Genomic DNA, 21,667 nt, shown 5'->3' on the forward strand with positions numbered 1-21,667 from the left:
ATGAGACCCAATTAGAAAGGTAGAGTCAGTGAACAGAGGTTCAGAAAGTGAAACTAAGGCCCTGTCCACACAGCAACGGATTCAGGTGAATCCGATACAATTGTTTATCGTTTCAGCCTGGCGTCCACACGGCACCGGCGTTTTGGGTGCCCCAAAACGCAATCTTTTGAGAACGGGTTCCAGAGTGGAAAGATCTGGAAACGTTGCCGTTGCGAAGTCATCTCGATGAGTAGAACGGATTTGTTTACGATGACGTCACAACCACATGTGCTTCACGCCGGGTAGAAGTGTAACGAACTCGATGCGAGTTGTCAACAAATCCTATAACTTGGTTCATGAAACGCGCTTACAAAATATTTTCACTGTGAATATTTATTGTGTAATGGTGCAAAGTGAGAGAGAGAGAATAGCCCTTAGGGCAGAGTCAATCCCGCCAGCAAAAATAGGGAAAAAAAGGAGCGATCTCACCTCTTCAGATGTTGGTTTAAGTCCTACAATACATTCCTCAAAAAGGGCGTAGAAGAACAAATTAATCCATCAATGTGTAGCATTCAATTTATTCCGGACCATTAAAGACGCCGCCTTCCGCGTAGAATCATACGTCATCCTCGCCGCCATATTGGATGGGTCAAAGCGGAGAATAAAGATGCCTCATTCATGTGCTGCGTTTAACTGTACCAACAAGTTTACCGTCCAAACGAGATCACATGGGATTACCTTTCACAGGTGAGACTGGAAAAATACTTTTCACTGTATTTGGTCATTATAATGTAATTTTACGAACAGATTTTTCTGACTTTGTGGCTAATATGAAGTCTCGCGCATAATAGTTTATGCGCATGTGTCCTTACTTCTTCTATTGTTCTGGTGTCTCCAAAGGGACCGTCTTACAGCACCCCTAGAGGTGTGGCATGTGTATTGCATCGTTTTCAGCAAGCGTTGCGTTGCCATATGGACCTGATATTTTACTGATCGTTGCCCATGTGGACGCGATATTTTTTTAAATAACATCTCGTTGCCGTTGTCGTGTGGATGTAGCCTAAGGCCCTGTCCACACGGCAACGGATTCAGGTGACTCCGATACAATTGCTTATCGTTTAGACCTGGCGTCCACACGGCACCGGCGTTTTGGGTGCCCAAAACGCAATCTTTTTGAGAACGGGTTCCAGAGTGGAAAGATCTGGCAACGTTGCCGTTGTGAAGTCGTCTGGATGAGTAAAACGGATTTGTTTACGATGACGTCACAACCACATGACTGTGAGTGCTTCACGCCGGGTAGAAGTGTAACGAATATCACCAGGAAAAAGCCTTACAGAGCACTAGTGAGAGTGAAACACGAGCTTGGATATTATTATTATTATTATTATGTTCAGTGTTAGTTCACAGTAGTAATGCAAGAAGCAGAATAGTGACAGTAATAGTGAAGCAAAAACATGCAATTGTACAAACACTGCAGCTCTACAGCAAAATATTCATTTATGAAATGGTCTGATTCTTAACACCAGTAGTGCCAATGATCTCATTGCGATGCGATGCGAGTTGTCAACAAATCCTATAACTTGGTTCATGAAACGCGCTTACAAAATATTTTCACTGTGAATATTTATTGTGTAATGGTGCAAAGTGAGAGAGAGAGAGAGAATAGCCCTTAGGGCAGAGTCAATCCCACCAGCAAAACTAGGGGGAAAAAAGAGCGATCTCACCTCTTCAGATGATGGTTTAAGTCCTAGAATACATTCCTCAAAAAAGCAAATTAATCCATCAACGTGTATCATTCAATTTATTCCGGACCATTAAAGACACCGCCTTCCGCTTATGTCATCCTCGCCGCCATATTGGAAAGGTCAAAGCGGAGAATAAAGATTAGTTGCGTTTAACTGTACCAACAGGTTTACCGTCCAAACAAGATCACATGGTATTACCTTTCACAGGTGAGAAACAACAAATTAATCCATCAACGTGTAGTATTCAATTTATTCCGGACCATTAAAGACACCGCCTTCCGCATACGTCATCCTCGCCGCCATATTGGAAAGGTCAAAGCGGAGAATAAAGATTAGCTGCGTTTAACTGTACCAACAGGTTTACCGTCCAAACGAGATCACATGGGATTACCTTTCACAGGTGAGACAGGAAACATACTTTCCATTGTATTTGGTCATTATAATGTAATTTTCCGAACAGATTTTCCTGACTTTGTGGCTAATATGAAGTCTCGCGCATAATAGTTTATGCGCATGCGTCCTTACTTCTTCTATTCCCATACGAAAAAGAACAGTAAAGAACTTATGAGTTTACCACTGTCTTAGTAGTAAATCCTTATAAATATAAGGATAAATCCTTATAAGGATTTATAAATAAATATATATGCCATGTATGATTTACTCCTGAAAGTGGCCCATTTTGCATTTTCCTCATACAATTTTTTTATGAAAATCTAGTATGTATGAAGTGAACATTGTGCATGGTTTTTACAGATAATGTGTATGATGAATTACACCGTCTTTGTATGCTTCACGTAATGTTTGTAGTTTTAAATTATATTTTACAGTTTAAAATGTATATGCCTTTTATATGTAAATCGTTTACATATAAAAGGCATATACATTTTAAACTGTAAAATATAATTTAAAACTACAAACATTACGTGAAGCATACAAAGACGGTGTAATTCATCATACACATTATCTGTAAAAACCATGCACAATGTTCACTTCATACATACTAGATTTTCATAAAAAAATTGTATGAGGAAAATGCAAAATGGGCCACTTTCAGGAGTAAATCATACATGGCATATTTATTTATAAATCCTTATAAGGATTTACTACTAAGACAGTGGTAAACTCTTATAAGTTCTTTACTGTTCTTTTTCGTATGGGTTGTTCTGGTGTCTCCGAAGGGACCGTCTTACAGCGCCCCTAGAGGTGTGGCATGTGTATTGCATCGTTTTCAGCAAGCGTTGCGTTGCCATATGGACCTGATATTTTACTGATCGTTGCCCATGTGGACGCGATATTTTTTTAAATAACATCTCGTTGCCGTTGTCGTGTGGATGTAGCCTAAGGCCCTGTCCACACGGCAACGGATTCAGGTGACTCCGATACAATTGCTTATCGTTTAGACCTGGCGTCCACACGGCACCGGCGTTTTGGGTGCCCAAAACGCAATCTTTTTGAGAACGGGTTCCAGAGTGGAAAGATCTGGCAACGTTGCCGTTGTGAAGTCGTCTGGATGAGTAAAACGGATTTGTTTACGATGACGTCACAACCACATGACTGTGAGTGCTTCACGCCGGGTAGAAGTGTAACGAATATCACCAGGAAAAAGCCTTACAGAGCACTAGTGAGAGTGAAACACGAGCTTGGATATTATTATTATTATTATTATGTTCAGTGTTAGTTCACAGTAGTAATGCAAGAAGCAGAATAGTGACAGTAATAGTGAAGCAAAAACATGCAATTGTACAAACACTGCAGCTCTACAGCAAAATATTCATTTATAAAATGGTCTGATTCTTAACACCAGTAGTGCCAATGATCTCATTGCGATGCGATGCGAGTTGTCAAGAAATCCTATAACTTGGTTCATGAAACGCGCTTACAAAATATTTTCACTGTGAATATTTATTGTGTAATGCCTGGTGCAAAGTGAGAGAGAGAGAGAATAGCCCTTAGGGCAGAGTCAATCCCGCCAGCAAAAATAAGGGGAAAAAAGGAGCGATCTCACCTCTTCAGATGATGGTTTAAGTCCTACAATACATTCCTCAAAAAAGGGCGTAGAAAAGCAAATTAATCCATCAACGTGTATCATTCAATTTATTCCGGACAATTAAAGACGCCGCCTTCCGCGTACGTCATCCTCGTCGCCATTTTGGAAAGGTCAAAGCGGAGAATAAAGATTAGCTGCGTTTAACTGTACCAACAGGTTTACCGTCCAAAGGAGATCACATGGGATTACCTTTCACAGGTGAGAAACAGCAAATTAATCCATCAACGTGTAGTATTCAATTTATTCCGGACCATTAAAGACGCCGCCTTCCGCGTACGTCATCCTCGCCGCCATATTGGAAAGGTCAAAGCGGAGAATAAAGATTAGCTGCGTTTAACTGTACCAACAGGTTTACCGTCCAAACGAGATCACATGGGATTACCTTTCACAGGTGAGACTGGAAAAATACTTTTCATTGTATTTGGTCATTATAATGTAATTTTACGAACAGATTTTCCTGACTTTGTGGCTAATATGAAGTCTCGCGCATAATAGTTTATGCGCATGCGTCCTTACTTCTATTCCCATACGAAAAAGAACAGTAAAGAACTTATAAGAGTTTACCACTGTCTTAGTAGTAAATCCTTATAAATATAAGGATAAATCCTTATAAGGATTTATAAATAAATATATATGCCATGTATGATTTACTCCTGAAAGTGGCCCATTTTGCATTTTCCTCATACAAATTTATGAAAATCTAGTATGTATGAAGTGAACATTGTGCATGGTTTTTACAGATAATGTGTATGATGAATTACACCGTCTTTGTATGCTTCATGTAATGTTTGTAGTTTTAAATTATATTTTACAGTTTAAAATGTATATGCCTTTTATATGTAAATCCACATATGTTTGTGTTGGATTTACATATAAAAGGCATGTACATTTTAAACTGTAAAATATGATTTAAAACTACAAACATTACATGAAGCATACAAAGACGGTGTAATTCATCATACACATTATCTGTAAAAACCATGCACAATGTTCACTTCATACATACTAGATTTTCATAAAAAATTTGTATGAGGAAAATGCAAAATGGGCCACTTTCAGGAGTAAATCATACATGGCATATATATTTATTTATATTTATAAGGATTTACTACTAAGACAGTGGTAAACTCTTATAAGTTCTTTACTGTTCTTTTTCGTATGGGTTGTTCTGGTGTGTCCGAAGGGACCGTCTTACAGCGCCCCTAGAGGTGTGGCATGTGTATTGCATCGTTTTCAGTAAGCGTTGCGTTGCCATATGGACCTGATTTCTACTGATCGTTGCCCATTTGGAGGCGATATTTTTTTTAAATAACATCACGTTGCCATTGTCGTGTGGATGTGGCCTAAGAAAGAGAGACTTGTAATGAGTAGTGTTAAGTGCTAAAGTACTGACTGCACTGAAGAGAGACAATGGGAGGCAATTAAGGAACACAATCAACGACACAACATTATACCAAAATATTGGACACAGCAGCTCATTGACAAGTCTCAAGGACTGAAAGGACTGCAGAGCAAGAAGGAGATATTTGTACAAGCAGCCATGATATCCAGCAAGCTTCGCAGCTGACTTATTAGCCGAAGTGTTTTACTGTGCATCAAATACACTGCAGTGCTGCCCTAATGTCAATTCCAAAACTGCCACAGGAGAGGTCTAAAATAAAGTATTTTGAAGGATCCTGACCTCAGTACTAAAATCTTCTGTGCTCCAAGCAAACCTCTGGATGTTGTATTGATTTGCTTTGTATTTTCAGGACAATGGAACTCTTTTTTTCCCCCAGTTTGAAACAAATTTGATGCAATAAGTCTGTTTCAGTGTTGCCATGCAAAACAAACCTCACCTGGCAGCATTTATTTTATACCTACGTATATGTTGATAATGATTTTATACCTAATATCTCTCATCTCTCAGATTTAGATTTTGAACCACAATCGCATGTTTGTGAAAGAGCATTGCAGTCAGAACCAGAATCACGCGTGTTTGTGAGAAAGAGAAATAGAATCAAAACCATAAGGAAGATATTGCGAAAAAACCCCAAAATGATTTTTTTTTTCCAACTTTATTTATGATTTTGCGGCAGCACTGTACACAAAAGGCAATGTTCACGATACATTCTTGGCTGACCGTTTTTCACCCTTTTTAAAAATAACAAACATTAATTATAACAGAAAAAACAAATAATAAATGAATAATTAGTTATACAATTAAATTAAGTAATAATAATTTAAAAAAATTAAAATTAAACAAGACAGCAGACCAACACTATCAATAGTAGACAGCAACAGCCCTCTTTCATTCATGCACTGATGGACAATTTATACTGATCCATAAATTTAAGAAATGGCTTCCATGTTTTATCAAATTTTATAGTCGACCCAGCAAGTGTGCACTTCATTTTTTCTAGATGTAAAAACTTCAACTCTGTTAACCACTGATCATGAGAGGGAGGACACTCTTGTTTCCACCTCAAGAGGATGAGGCGCCTTGCTAACAGGGACGCAAAGGCCACCGCCTGAGAATAATTTTTCGAAAGGGAAATTTCAGGTGGTAGCACCCCAAATAGGGCGGTCAATGTATTGGGAGCAAGATTGACTGTAAATACCCTTGAGAATGTCTGAAAGATTGATGACCAATAATTATTAAGATTAGGGCATGACCAGAAAGTATGCACTAGTGAACCAATATTAGATTTACAACGATTGCACAGTGGGTCAGTTCCTGGGTAAATCTTTGCTAATTTTTCCTTTGAAAAGTGCAGACGATGAAGAATTTTAAATTGAATAAGTCCATGCCTAGCACAGATGGAAGATGAGTGCACCCTTCGAAGTATATTTTCCCAAAGGTCATCAGTAATATTCAATGCCAGATCATTTTCCCAGTGAGATTTTATTATATTTAGGGACGTGGACTGCAAATCTAGCAACATGTTGTAAATTTCTCTAATGGCCCCTCTCTTACGTATATTTATTTTCAAAATTGTATCCAAAGTTGTTACTTCTGGAATATTTGGAAATGAAGGGTATCTACTACTTATGATATGCCGGATTTGTAGATATCGGAAAAAATGTGTTCTGGGAATATTATAGAGTTCATTTAGTTGCGAGAATGAGGCAAAGATTCCATCAACAAAGAGATCCTCCACCGTATTTAAGCCATTGTTGCTCCAAATCTTAAAGGCAGAGTCAACCATAGATGGCGGAAACATGTGATTTGAATACAGTGGGGTGCAACTCGACACTGTGTGTAAACCAAACTTTTTCCTACACTGCACTAATATTTTAAGAGAGTCATATAGTACAGGATTACTTTTATATTGCTGTAATTCCAGGGGAAGTGCCGTACTCAACAGAGCTGATAGGGATGTTTTCCCACAGGAGGATGATTCAATATGAATCCATGAAGCAGTCTCAGAAGTTGAGTTCTTAAGCCAACAGAGAATGTTGCGCATATTTGCCGCCCAGTAATAAAACTGAAAATTTGGTAAAGCAAGACCACCTGATGACCTCAATCTTTGCATAAATTCTTTGCGGATCCGTGGGGGTTTACCATTCCAAACAAACGTTGAAATTGTTTTGTCAAGATCCATAAAAAACTTTTTGGGTATGAACAGTGGGATACACTGAAAAAGGTAAAGAAACTTTGGCAGTACGCTCATTTTTACAGAATTGACACGACCGATCAACGATAATGGTAAAGTATTCCATCTCTGCAAGTCTGTTTTTATATTATCAAGCATTGACAAGAAGTTTTCTTCGTAGAGTAGTTTATATTCTCGAGTAACCCTGACACCTAGGTAAGTCAAATAATCGGTTTTCACTCTAAAATCAAAATTTGTAAAGGAGATACTATCTGCTTTTGAGTTAATTCTTAACAACTCACTCTTATGTATATTTATTTTGTACCCCGAGATCCTACCATAAAGATTGAATATGTTAAAAGCATAAGGAAGAGAACCCAAAGGGTCAGATAGATACAACAAAAGGTCATCCGCATATAAAGATAATTTGTGTTCCTGACCTGCCCTATGAACACCCATGATTCGCCTCTCTGCTCGTAACTTGATTGCCAGAGGTTCAATGGATAGGACAAAGAGAAGAGGCGACAGAGGACAGCCTTGCCGTGTGCCACGGTGGAGCGGGAAGTAGGAGGAAAACAATGAGTTTGTCCTAACATGTGCCATGGGCGAGGAATAAAGTAACTGCACCCATGAAATAAATGTAGGTCCAAAGCCAAATTTTTCAAGAACATAAAACAAATAGTCCCACTCCACCCGGTCAAAGGCCTTTTCGGCATCAAGTGATAGGGCCACCTCTGGAGTAGATGTTGACTGGGTATGTAAAATATTGAAAAATTTACGTAAATTGAAAAAACCATATCTCCCCTTAATAAACCCAGTTTGGTCAGATGAGATCAAGGTTGGCAAACATCCCTCAAGACATAGAGCAAGTAGTTTGGATAGAATCTTAAAATCCACATTTAATAGAGATATTGGTCGATATGAGGAGCATTCGAGTGGGTCCTTATTCGGTTTCAACAACAAAGAAATAGTTCCCTGCCGAAGCATAGGGGGAAGAGATTTCAAATTTAAAGACTCTAGATACATGTCCCTCAAGAGAGGGGAGAGGTTATCTTTAAAAACCTTAAAAAATTCGACTGGGAAGCCATCCGGTCCTGGAGACTTCCCACTCTGCAACGAACCAATGGCTGTCTTGACCTTCTCAACAGTTATTAATTCATCGAGCCGAGTCTTGGACGCTGGTTTCAAGGTTGGGACATGTATATTCTCAAAAAACTGCTCAAATAGTTCGGGTGATTGTAAAGATTCAGACTGATAGAGATCAGAATAAAATGATTGAAAACACTGATTTATTTTAGTAGGATCAGTGGAAACCTGTCCATTTTGGGTCTTTATTTCAGATATTAACTGAGCAGATTCCGATTTGCGCAACTGATGTGCTAAAAGTTTAGATGCCTTTTCCCCATGCTCATACCACATCATTCTAGATTTATTAATCATACGTTCAGCCTGCTGTGTAGAGATCAAATTAAACTCCGTTTGTAGGATCAGACGTTTTTGATATAACTCTGGGGATGGGGCTACTGAATGCTGATTATCCACATGTGATATTAAATTAGCCAATTCACTAATACGGTTTTGTTTCTGCTTTTTTTTGTAAGAACAGTATGATATTATATGCCCTCGCAAATACGCTTTTAAACTTTCCCAAATTGTTGCATAGGTCACATCAGGGGTAATATTTAGTTCTAGGAAAACATCAATTTGTGTAGTAATATGTTGGACAAATAACTCATCTGACAATAGCAAAGGATCAAGTCTCCAAGAATACGTAAACGGTACATTAGGAAAACATAAACTCAAAGTTAACGGACTATGATCAGATATGACTATGCCGTCATATCTACAAGATTTAACAAATGGAATAAGTTTTTTATCTAAGAAATAATAGTCTATGCGCGAGTATGTTTGGTGCACCGGAGAGAAGAAGGAGTAATGTTTGGTGGAAGGATTAAGATGTCGCCAAATATCTACAATGCCATACGTATGCAGATAGGACTTTAAAGTTTGGGTAGATTTAGAAATTGAGATGTTTTTGGCAGAGGAACGATCTATCATCGGGTCCATAACCATATTCATGTCACCTCCAAGTAGTATATGGTGGGTGTCAACTTGAGGTAGAGCGTGAAGAAAATCATCAAAAAACTTCCAATTATCCCAGTTAGGGGCATACACATTCGCCAAAATAAGCGGAATATTGAACAATGAGCCAACTACAATTATATATCTACCATTAGAATCAGATATTGTGTTAGAAACAATAAATGGAGTGGTTTTATCAATAAGAATAGCTGTACCTCTTGCTTTGGCATTGAAATTTGAATGAAATACTTGCCCAACCCAGTTTCTTTTTAATTTTAAATGATGTGAAGTTTTGAGGTGCGTTTCCTGCAGAAAGACTATATTAGCTCTAAGGTGACGCAAATGAGAATATACCTTATTACATTTAATTGGATTATTCAATCCTTTCACATTCCAAGATACAAAATTAACATGGCAGCCATTACCCACAAGGGAAGTTGTGTTATCAGAGGATGTCGCCATCAAACTGTCCAAATTTGTAAATTTTTCACATGAGAATCTGCTTTCCTGTCATACCGGGCATAAAAAAAGAAAAGAAAGTTAGCTGCTGTTTGAAATATTGCACATAAAAAATAAAAGCAAAAATACTGACTAAAAACAAGAACAAAACAGAAAAAAAGGCAAACAAATCCCCCCCACCCCTGTGTTGTCCCCAACTGACAGACACAAGATATCCGAAGCTTGCCCACTTCCAATGAGACTCCAACACACCAGTATCAACCAGTCCCTTGCTGAAAATGGGTCTAAAACAATTTGCACAATTGTAATATGTACTTTACCCTTAGCAACCGTGGACCCGCCAGCCCAGGTAACACAAGCACCATTACTTTCACTTGTCTTTACCAAACCTGGCATCAATAAAGTCTTTCACGCTCTTGGAATTGACAAACACCCTCGTTTCCCCTTCGTAGGAGACACGAAGCTTAGCCGGGTAAAGAAGACCGTAGCGGACACCTTCTTGCTTCTGAAGCACCCCTTTCACCTCGTTAAAGGCAGCACGGCGTCTGGTTAGGTCCGCACTGAAATCCGGAAAAATGAGCAGCTGTTTTCCGCGGTAGTCCAGTCGGTGCTTCTCTCTGGCGAGACGTTGTATCCGCTCTTTCTCCTGGTAATAATGAAAACAAACGATGAATGGACGCGGTCTTCCCCCCTCGGATGGTATAGGACCCAGGGTCCGGTGGGCTCTGTCCAGGACCGGGGGTTTGTCCAGGCCATCAGAACCACCGAACACCTCGTGTAGCAGACCGGCGACGAATCTTGTTGGATTCCTTTGCTCCATTCCCTCAGGTACGCCTAAAATGCGAAGATTGCTTCTCCTTGCTCTATTCTCCAGGTCATCCATCTTAGCCAAAACTTTCATATACTTGTTGCTCAACTCCGTATGGACCCTTTTCACGTGACGTCACGACAAACGCGGCCGCCATTTTGGACGTGTACTACCAGTAGTTTACCACAGCCAACATTGAGGAACGGCAGCAAAGAAAATGTTTATTTTCAGCAAGACTTCCATCATGCCACTATATTGTTGTGCACCTGGATGTAGTAACCATCAACAAACAAGGCAAGGGTTATCATTTTATCGGATCCCGGTAGATGCTGACCGACGGAGAAGATGGATAGCGGCATACCAACGCTTGTGTAGTGACCACTTTGTTGGAGGTAAGACGAATAAAATTAGCCAGAAAAGGCATTACATTGCTGTTAACATTCTGTGGCGGCGAGTGTGTAACCAAATAGGCTAAAATAACCCATTGTAACCTCTTTGTTCTTCTGTAGTAGCTATTAGCTAACGACATTAGCTAGCATTGTGTTCCTTTGCTGTCGGTAGACTGTAGGACAGATCAGAGGCAGTGTCCTACAAACAGCGCTTAATTTGAGGGGGAGCAAGCCGGAGCGTGCTCCGGAACCTCGGGCGTTGGCTCCGGCAGCTATTTACACTGGATCCGGTGATCTGACACCTCTTTTGATTATGTAACAAAAATAATAATAATAATAATTAAATAAAAAAATGCAAGTTTATTTAGTGTTAATGTCTGATTTTGATATCTGTCTTGTTGGTGATTTCTCTCATGAAACGACATCCACAAAATATCTGCAGATGAACTTAATTTGCAGTGTTATTACAAAACATGCCCAGAAGCGCAGCGCCGCGCCGCGCCCCCCTCCCCTCTCCTCTCCTCTTTTTTTCCGCACCGGAGCCGCTCATCCTCTGCGCTCCAGGACCTCCCACTTTACAAATTAAGCACTGCCTACAAATAAGTATTCAAAATAAGAGGAACATGTATTTGTCTCTTAAATCCAGGCCGTTCCCTGTAATCTGTAACAACGGTTGGAGAAAGTAATGGCAAATAGTGAGTGCACAAACCGTAGAAGGTAAACTGTACACAGCGCCAGGGCAGTGTGATGGTATGTCTACTTTTAGATTGTGTTAGCTTATCAATGAACACACTCGTCACTCGATGAGTTTCACGTCTATACGACGGATACTTAAATGTGTGTTAGGTATTATTGTTGCAGTCTAAGCAGTCATTGTAGCAGCTAGATGAGGAGAACCGAAAGGGTCTGTGCCATAAACTTATTTCTGTACAGCGTTGCTAATGTGTCATTACTGTTGTTATTTCTCCCTCTGCTCACCCTGTAAATGCCCTATGTCGCTGGATAGCGAAGGTGTTTTCTGCATCTCGCTCCTTTTTCTTGTATGTTCTCCGTTTGTCGCCTTCCTCGCATTCAAACCAATTCGAGCCGAAGTCCGCTACATGTCCAAAATGGTGGTCGCGTTTACGAAGGTCACGTGACTGAAAAGGGTCTATAGTTGGCCTCCATGGTTACCAGGCGAGTGTCCAGCTCGGTCAAGCCCTTATCATGGTCGTTCAACTTTTCTCCATACTCATCAAGCCTATTGTTAATAGGCGCAACAGCCCGTATGATTTCTTGCCGTAAACCATCGTTTTCCTCTTTAATAACTTCCTTAACAATGTCACGGAAGGCTTGAAGAGTACTCGTATCAATAACAACCTTACTAGTCATAGTAGCTTCTAGCCCTGGAGCATTAGCTTGTGTAGCTGTTTTGCTAGCATCCAAGAGGCTAGTTTGAGTTTTGGCGATTTTTGGAGGCATTTTACTGGAGAAAAATCCACGGACCTTCAAAAATAACCGGGTTCCTCTTCCACACGCCAAGCACGTATTGTCTTGCGTCGGTTGTGCAAATTATTCAGTATTTTTTACAAAAATGTCGGGACCTCGTGATTCGCACATCTACCTCATCATGCGCCCCTAGCGGTCTCCCCAAAACCCCAAAATGATTTTAACCTTTTTGGTGACCTTGACCTTGACCAGATGACCCTCAAAATGTTGGAGGTTCTATTTGAGACCAATGCCCATCTATCCTGAAAGTTTCATGAAGTTTGGTCTAGACGTTTTCCCGCAATGTTGCTAACAAAAAAAAAAAAAAAACACACCGAAAACAATACCTCGCCCCCTAGTGGACTCTATCCCGGGCGAGGTAACAAGGCTATACTGAGGTTGTAAATGTAATTTCCATTGGCTAGTGGATTTCCGTCAATGACATGAAGCTTTTATTAGCTTATATTTTAATTATCACACCAAAGGACATTGTGGTCCAACTAAAATTACAGTATGTTTGGATTTGGAAGACCCAACTGAGGCTTAGCTTTTCTCTGGAGGTGTAGAAGCTAGTATTAATCCCAGATTCCAGACTTGCTATCCCTGCTCAAGTACCTGCTTTTACAGAATCCCTTAGTTATAATCATGACTAAATAAATAATACTGAATAAAATAACGCTGATCCAGTTTATTGTATGAGTATATCATCTTATTACCTCACTCAGGACGGAGTCCACCGGGGGTGAGGTATTGTTCTTGGTTGGGTTTCTTTGTTTTTTTGTAAACGATATTACAGGAAAACGGCTGGATCAGTCTTCATGAAACTTTCAGGACAGATGGGCATTGGTCTCCAATAGAACCACCAACGTTTTGGGGGTCAGCCGATCAAGGTTTTTATGGCTACTGCCTCATATAGAGGTGCTAGTCACTGTCATCATGCTGTAAGAATGTAAGAGTGTAACAATCGCACACTGCGCATGCGCAATACACGTGTTCAGATTAAAATGACCAGTGAGTGTATACAATCTGGTTCACCCTTTGAAATAAATGGACTAGACTAAAGAAAATCGCTTTCAGACATGTTTGTGCTTATTAAAGATGGAAAGTACGTTCCTCATTTAAAATATACTCCAGGTTGTCCCCCCTTTCCTCGCCTTCTTCGGCCAGTGGTCCCACGTGTGATGTAGATGTGACGCACTTCCGAGTTGTTACAGGAAGTTGTCGAAAAGAGTATTGAGACCACTGAGCTCTAGCGCTGGGCCATTTCCGGGAAATAAGAGTTTGGGTCATGGTGACAGCGTGTGTATGTCAGCCTCGGTTTGGAGGTTTCAGTTTAGAAAACAGTAAGAGGTAAGAGTAGAATAATATAAAGTATAGACACTTGGTATATTTTACTTCTGTGATTTTTAAATTGTTCATTTTTGGATTACGCTTCATTTTTGTGGCTACTGCCTCATAGAGTAAATATATATGCTATATTTACTGTATGGACATGGTATCAGAAAACAATTTTATTTATAAGCAGTAGCCACATGTGCCCATAGGGTACCTATTTTTTTTCATGATATCTTCCTTCATATTCATCATAAGTGCTACCGGGCGAGGTTTGTTTTGCCTGGCAACACTTGTTTCATGTATAGATATCAAAGTCTCAAGCTAGATGAAGTAGGATAAACTGGAAGACAAACAAAACCAGTCTATAAAAACTTTAACCATCTTGCAGCATACCAGTGCTTTGTCTCTGAGAGACCTTTCCTTTATAGGACACTCAAATGAAGGAAGATCATTTGTAATATTACTAAGCTACGGACAGATATGGAACAGAGCCATTCAGAGACAGTCAAGTGTGGAATATGCACTGACCTCCTTGCAGTTCTCTGAGTTGGAGAAGTGGATGAGGTCGTCATTGTACATTTCCTGTGTGTTGATGATGTCACTGTACTCCTTCTGGCTCAGGTCCTCTGGGTTGATGCCATTGGCTCGGAGGAACTCCTGGTAGGCCACACTGAATGCCTGACCGATGGACTGGGCTATGAGCTGGGCCTGGACCACAACAGAGGACAGAAGAGAAGCAAAACACAGCCGAATAAACTCAACAAATTGGACCAAATCAGCATGTGACTTTCAGAATGAGCAAGTATTAAGACACAGGAATTTGTGTAATTTTGCATGAAACATTTTCTTTTTAAAGGTTTCTTTAGTGTGCTTGCTCAAGCACACTATTGTTCTTCTTAAGTTTACTTATTCTGCCTTATTCCGACATGTTTTTTGGATCCACTACTCCTCCTAGGGCATTTGAGATCGAGACACCGCTCCAACTCTGAGATGTCTGGCCCGAAGTGGTGTAGTGTGCTTGTATACAGCTTTTGGATCAATGCACCCATTCTCTTGTTCTTGTCGTTTTTCTTTTGTTTTTTTCCCCATAGAGAATGAATAGGGCTCATGAATCGAATCGTCCTACTCAGACACACTCCATCGCAGATGCACCAAACCTCATGTGATACTTCAGGCCAACTCCCCCGACACATACATGCAATCGGTTCTTACTCCCGCACTCATATTTTTCCTTTCTTTTTGCTCATCCCTTTTTCCTCCATAGGCTTGCATTGATTTTTGGCCCCATTGAAAATGAATGCTGTTTCAGGAGAAAAACTTTCACTCTCCATCAGTTTTTTTTAACCAAGTGACCAAACTTCAAGAAACTTCACTTGATGCCTCAGGCCAAGTCCCCGCACAGATCGATCCCCTCATCTGAGACCTGCACTTGTCTTTTCCTTGGTTTTCACGCATCTCTTTTTACCTCCATAGGCTTCCATTGATTTTTGGCCCCATTCAAATGAATAGAGTTTTGCTCAGTAACACTTCACCACACATCCACCAAACTTCATATGGCACCTCAGGCCAAATCACCATCACACACTGTGATATCGGTTCTGACCCGCACTCATCTTTGTCTTGCCTTTCATCCGTCCATTTTTCTCCATTTTGCCGCTAATCAATGGAAGCTTGACTGAGTCATTCCTCCCTTCCCCCATAGGTGATGATGCATTTGGCAAGGATCTGCTGATTTGAGACTTTGACAGCAACTCAACTTCAACTCAATGGCCACTTTATTAGGAATACTTACACGCACACACGATAGCAATTAGCATATAAGCATTCACGTGTTACCATGCTAGCTGTTAACATGTTACCCATTACGATATCATGCCTGCTGTTAGCTCGCGAGTTGTTAGCATGTTCACCATTAGCATATTATCATGAGAGCTGTTAACATGTTAGGATTAGCAATGGTAGCATGCAGAGTTTGGATGTTTGCTGTTAGCGAGTTCGCCTGAGCATGTTAGCATGCTAACTGTTAGCATACTAGCTGTTAGCATGTCACCCTCAGCGTGGTAGCATGCTAAAAGTTAACATACTAGCCATTAGCATGTTAGCTGTCAGCATATTAGCCTTAAAGTGTTAGAATTTTAACAAATAGCATGTTAATCATTAGCATGTTAGAATGCTAGCTGTTAGCATGTTATCTATTAGCATGCTATCTATTAGCATGTTAGCATTAACATGTTAACATGCTAGCTTTTAGCATGTTAGTATGATAGCTGTTCTGCTACAGCTCAGCAAGCACACTGCATTTTCTCTGTGGAAATGCAGTCTAGTTTTATCTGCTTGTTATAAAAAAAAGTAATTTTGTATACAGTAGATGGGTGTAGCATATAGCTGTGTTTATCCAGCGCTGGCCAGACCTCAAGTCAACTTTATATAATGCTGCTCAGTATAACAGATGAGATCTCATTGGGGTTGGCTGACTTTAGATTGATGGCATTACTCTGGCCTGGATCACTCTCATTGATTTTTACATTTGAAAGCAGGTATGCCTTGTGTATATATACACACACACACACACACACACACACAGGTCTGAGGATTGGCCTTTACTCGATACTGATCTGATACTGGTATTCACACAGTAGCTGAGCCTATTGGATGTGAAATCAAAGTCAAAACTATATTTATTAATACAGAAGTTTCATCAATTTGATTTACACTGGAATATCACATATTCTTCCCCACCCCCCCTCAGCTTTAAGATGAAGTGTTCCAGTCAACATGCTTTATGAACGAGTGATTTATGAAATTTATAATATTTATAACTTATGATATTTGCATTTATTTTACACTGGAAAATAACTTTGTATTCAAGCTTCTCTTTTACAAAAGATTACCGTCATGAGGTTTATGTACAGGACTTATGATAAGTCAGTCAACATGTATTATGAAAGAAAAAAAATGTCAAAAATAACACATCTGATCCAATACTTACCCACCATTTCAGACTAATAATGGTTTGATACTGATACTTACTACCGTTACCCACTTGTGCACTGTCTCAATTACAAACCAGTTATTCTCTTTGAGGACATGCCTACACAACAGTTTGCTAAAAAGTTTTAAATATAATTAAGTTCTTTAACAAGTGTCAAGGAACATCATAAATGACGGCAGATGCTGTCTCATTGCTATGCTCATTTTTCTGCTGATCTTTTTGACATGATCGGTGATGCAAAATAATATTGAAACATGCTCATGCGATATGATTAACACATGAAAAGCAGGCTGCTGGATGGTGCAGGAATGGTCGACTCAGCACCTGCAGAACCGCAACAGATACACAGGCAAATTATTGCACAGCCAGCTGAACAGTGTCAGAGGCCCTGATGGGACTAAAAATAACTTTGTGCAAATGTGAAAGTGCAGGATGCAGTCTGAATGACTCATCTAATAGCACACAGGCAAACACTCAAACTTTTTCACTTGGTCTGTACGTTAGAGAGGGTAATGAGTCAGTAAGCGTGAGCAGCAGCTGTGCTGAAGAAGCAAGCCGGATAGAACACCATAATTATACACTACAGGATTTATGGACTACATGACAACTTTCAGAGACTGGATTTCTCATTAATTCTGTTATGAAATTAAAATAAAAATACTTATACATAAAGACAGTGCCAGAATCTCAAAGCAGTGTTGACTGCTATCTATATTTACAAAAATAAAATAAATAAATAAATAAATAAATAAATAAATAAAAAAGCCTCCTGCTATTGATCTCGAGGAGCACAGGCAACAATACTGAAATTGTGGCAATGCATGAAATTACCATTCATTTCCACCACCATGACCAAATCATGTATCATCCAAATGTATATACTGTTTCACACAGCATTTGTATGTGTAAAACTTCATATGTGCTGTTATGTGCAAATACATCTTTTCAGAGTATGTTTGACGGAGCCCATTCCTCCGTGCAGAACAGCCTGGGATGTTGGTGGGTTTCCTCACATGAACTGCTCGCTTCAGGTCCTTCCACAACATTTCGATTGGATTAAGGTCAGGACTTTGACTTGGCCATTCCAAAACATTAACTTTATTCTTCTTTAATCATTCTTTGGTAGAATGGCTTGTGTGCTTAGGGTCGTTGTCTTGCTGCATGACCCACCTTCTCTTGAGATTCAGTTCATGGGCAGATATCCTGACATTTTCCTTTCGAATTCACTGGTATAATTCAGAATTCATTATTCCATCAATGATGGCAAACCGTCCTGGCCCAGATGCAGCAAAACAGGCCCAAACCATGATACTACCACCACCATGTTTCACAGATGGGATAAGGTTCTTATGCTGGAATGCAGTGCTTTCCTTTCTCCAAACATAATGCTCCTCATTTAAACCAAAAAGTTTTATTTTGGTCTCATCCGTCCACAAAACATTTCTCCAATAGCCTTCTGGCTTGTCCATGTGATCTTTAGCAAAGTGCAGACGAACAGTAGTGTTCTTTTTGGAGAGCAGTGGCTTTCTCCTTGCAACCCTGCCATGCACACCATGGTTGTTCAGTGCTGCTGGATAAAATAACACATCTGATCCAATACTTACCCACCATTTCAGACTAATATTGGTTTGATACTGACACTTACTACCATTACCCACTTGTGGTGGTCTCATGAACATTAACATTAGCCAATGTGAGAGAGGCCTTCAGTTGCTTAGAAGTTACCCTGGGATCCTTTGTGACCTTGCCGATTATTACATGCCTTGCTCTTGGAGTGATCTTTGTTGGTCGACCACTCCTGGGGAGGGTAACAATGGTCTTGAATTTCCTCCATTTGTACACAATCTGTCTGACTGGATTGGTGGAGTCCAAACTCTTTAGAGATGGTTTTGTAACCTTTTCCAGCCTGATGAGCATCAACAATGCTTTTTCTGAGGTCCTCAGAAATCTCCTTTGTTCGTGCCATGATACACTTCCACAAACGTGTGTTGTGAAGATCAGACTTTGATAGATCCCTGTTCTTTAAATAAAACAGGGTGCCCACTCACAACTGCTTGTCATCACATTGATTGAAAACACCTGACTAATTTCACCTTCAAATGATCTGCTAATCCTAGAGGTTCACATACTTTTGCCACTCACAGATATGTAATATTGGATCATTTTCCTCAATAAATAAATGACCAAGTATAATAGTTTTGTCTCATTTGTTTAACTGGGTTCTCTTTATCTACTTTTAGGACTTGTGTGAAAATCTGATGATGTTGTTTTAGGTCATATTTATGCAGAAATATAGAAAATTCTAAAGGGTTCACAAACTTTCAAGCACCACTGTAGGTAAGTTTTGGGTTAATTATTGGTTTAAGCCCTGCTTGCCACTTGGCTCCACACTCAAAGTTTTACAACAGTGGGATGTTTCAGTGAAAAACCTTAAGAGATAGTCTTCTGTGTTAACAGGTCTGTGAAGGTTCTCAGTCATCCAGGTCATAGTAAAGAAGGCAACTGGACTTGCTTGAAATTCTTGAAGATGTTTCACCTCTCATCCGAAAGGCTTCTTCAGACCCAGTAACACTCTGAGGCAGAACTTGGTCCGCCCTAAGGACAGAATACCCAGACACAAACAGGACAACGTAGTGTATGCAATTCAACGCAGTGAGGAATGCACGGACCTGTACACTGGGGAAACAACCGCTTCACAGGTGCATAGCTCAACACAAGAGTTCCTCAGGCCAGGACTCTGCAGTCTATCTTCATCTCAATAACAAAGGACACGTGTTTCAGGACTGCAATGTACGCATTCTAGCCAGAGAAGACCGGTGGTTTGAAAGAGGACTAAAAGAAGCCATCTTCGTCAACCTGAAACAACCATAACTGAACAGAGGAGGTGGTCTGAGACACCACTTATCAGCCACCTACAATAGAGATCTTGCAGTCACGTGACCGGAAAAGTACACAACCCCCATCTTGTCGGTCAAAAACACCGCTGAATACTGCTGCACTCGTGTACAGAATGGATCAATTTCAACCGACGGACTACACGGCTCATTTTTCTAATGAACAGATAACTAGATATATGTCTAAAATAAACGATCTACAGATTTGTGACCCTTATGGCTTTCCGGACGGAGTTTTCACGACCGGATTTTGAACTGCCAGCGGAATACCCGGACGTGTATGATTACCTCATTAACTTTCCCTCGCTGTTCAGTGGTGAAGCACTGCGTGCTTATAAATCTCTGGACAGTTTTCTTTACAGAAATTCAGGATTTGTCAGCAACTCAGATGTGGCATCTTGTAAACAAGAAAATAATCCTCACTGGATGGGTAAGTCACTTAAGTATTGAGTATAGCACTGACCAGCCGATTATAGAATAGAATAAGGAAATTCCAAATCGTCCGTCTTGTTTACATAGATCTGGCGTTGGAGAGGTAGAGGCTTGGCAGTGGAGGTTTGAGTAGCTGTTTTCTGAGCTTAGTCAACAGGCCGGCTCTGCCTGTAGCCTCGCTTTTGCTTCTGCTCCCGGCGCCGCCTCCTTCGCTTTGCTTCCGATAACAATCCACGGAGACCCCGCTGTCTCGACCGGAATGTTTTTTTTTTTTTCTCGTCCGGAATGTTGTGCATGCGATGGAAATCGCTACAAACCGTCATTTTCTGCTGGAAACCAGTGTCCAGTAAGTCCATACGGTTGTAGTGGATATTGAAGTCTGGTACAGACGAACAACACGCAAAAATACACACAAAAAACATAAAAAACGTGCACAGGTAGGGAGAGCTTGTAGCCGCAGCCGTTGTAGTAGAATTGTACAGTGGTGCTTGAAAGTTTGTGAACCCTTTAGAATTTTCTATATTTCTGCATAAATATGACCTAAAACAACATCAGATTTTCACACAAGTCCTAAAAGTAGATAAAGAGAACCCAGTTAAACAAATGAGACAAAAATATTATACTTGGTCATTAATTTATTGAGGAAAATGATCCAATATTACATATCTGTGAGTGGCAAAAGTATGTGAACCTTAAGTATTAACAGTTAATTTGAAGGTGAAATTAGAGTCAGGTGTTTCCAATCAATGGGATGACAATCAGGTGTGAGTGGGCACCCTGTTTTATTTAAAGAACAGGGATCTATCAAAGTCTGATCTTCACAACACATGTTTGTGGAAGTGTATCATGGCACGAACAAAGGAGATTTCTGAGCACCTCAGAAAAAGTGTTGATGATGCTCATCAGGCTGGAAAAGGTTACAAAACCATCTCTAAAGAGTTTGGACTCCACCAATGCACAGTCAGACAGATTGTGTACAAATGGAGGAAATTCAAGACCAATATTACCCTCCCCAGGAGTGGTCGACCAACAAAGATCACTCCAAGAGCAAGGCGTGTAATAGTCGGCGAGGTCACAAAGGACCCCAGGTTAACTTCTAAGCAACTGAAGGCCTCTCTCACATTGGCTAATGTTAATGTTCATGAGTCCACCATCAGGAAAACACTGAACAACAATGGTGTGCATGGCAGGGTTTCAAGGAGAAAGCCACTGCTCTCCAAAAAGAACATTGCTGCTTGTCTGCAGTTTGCTAAAGATCACGTGGACAAGCCAGAAGGCTATTGGAAAAATATTTTGTGGAAGGATGAGACCAAAATAGAACTTTTTGGTTTAAATGAGAAGCGTTATGTTTGGAGAAAGGAAAACACTGCATTCCAGCATAAGAACCTTATCCCATCTGTGAAACATGGTGGTGGTAGTATCATGGTTTGGGCCTGTTTTGCTGCATCTGAGCCAGGATGGCT

General features: G+C 40.2%; 1 protein-coding gene across 1 annotated transcript in view; it reads right to left on the reverse strand.

The window, feature by feature from the left end:
* Positions 1-21,667, reverse strand: part of apba2b (amyloid beta (A4) precursor protein-binding, family A, member 2b) — a 359,367-nt gene that overhangs the window by 12,639 nt on the left and 325,061 nt on the right. The window contains exon 9 of the mRNA XM_060911219.1: positions 14,415-14,594. Coding sequence (XP_060767202.1) covers positions 14,415-14,594 — 180 coding nt within the window. The remainder of the gene's footprint in view (positions 1-14,414; positions 14,595-21,667) is intronic.

This window comes from Neoarius graeffei, chromosome 27 (assembly GCF_027579695.1).
Source record: "Neoarius graeffei isolate fNeoGra1 chromosome 27, fNeoGra1.pri, whole genome shotgun sequence".
NCBI classification, from domain to species: domain Eukaryota; kingdom Metazoa; phylum Chordata; class Actinopteri; order Siluriformes; family Ariidae; genus Neoarius; species Neoarius graeffei.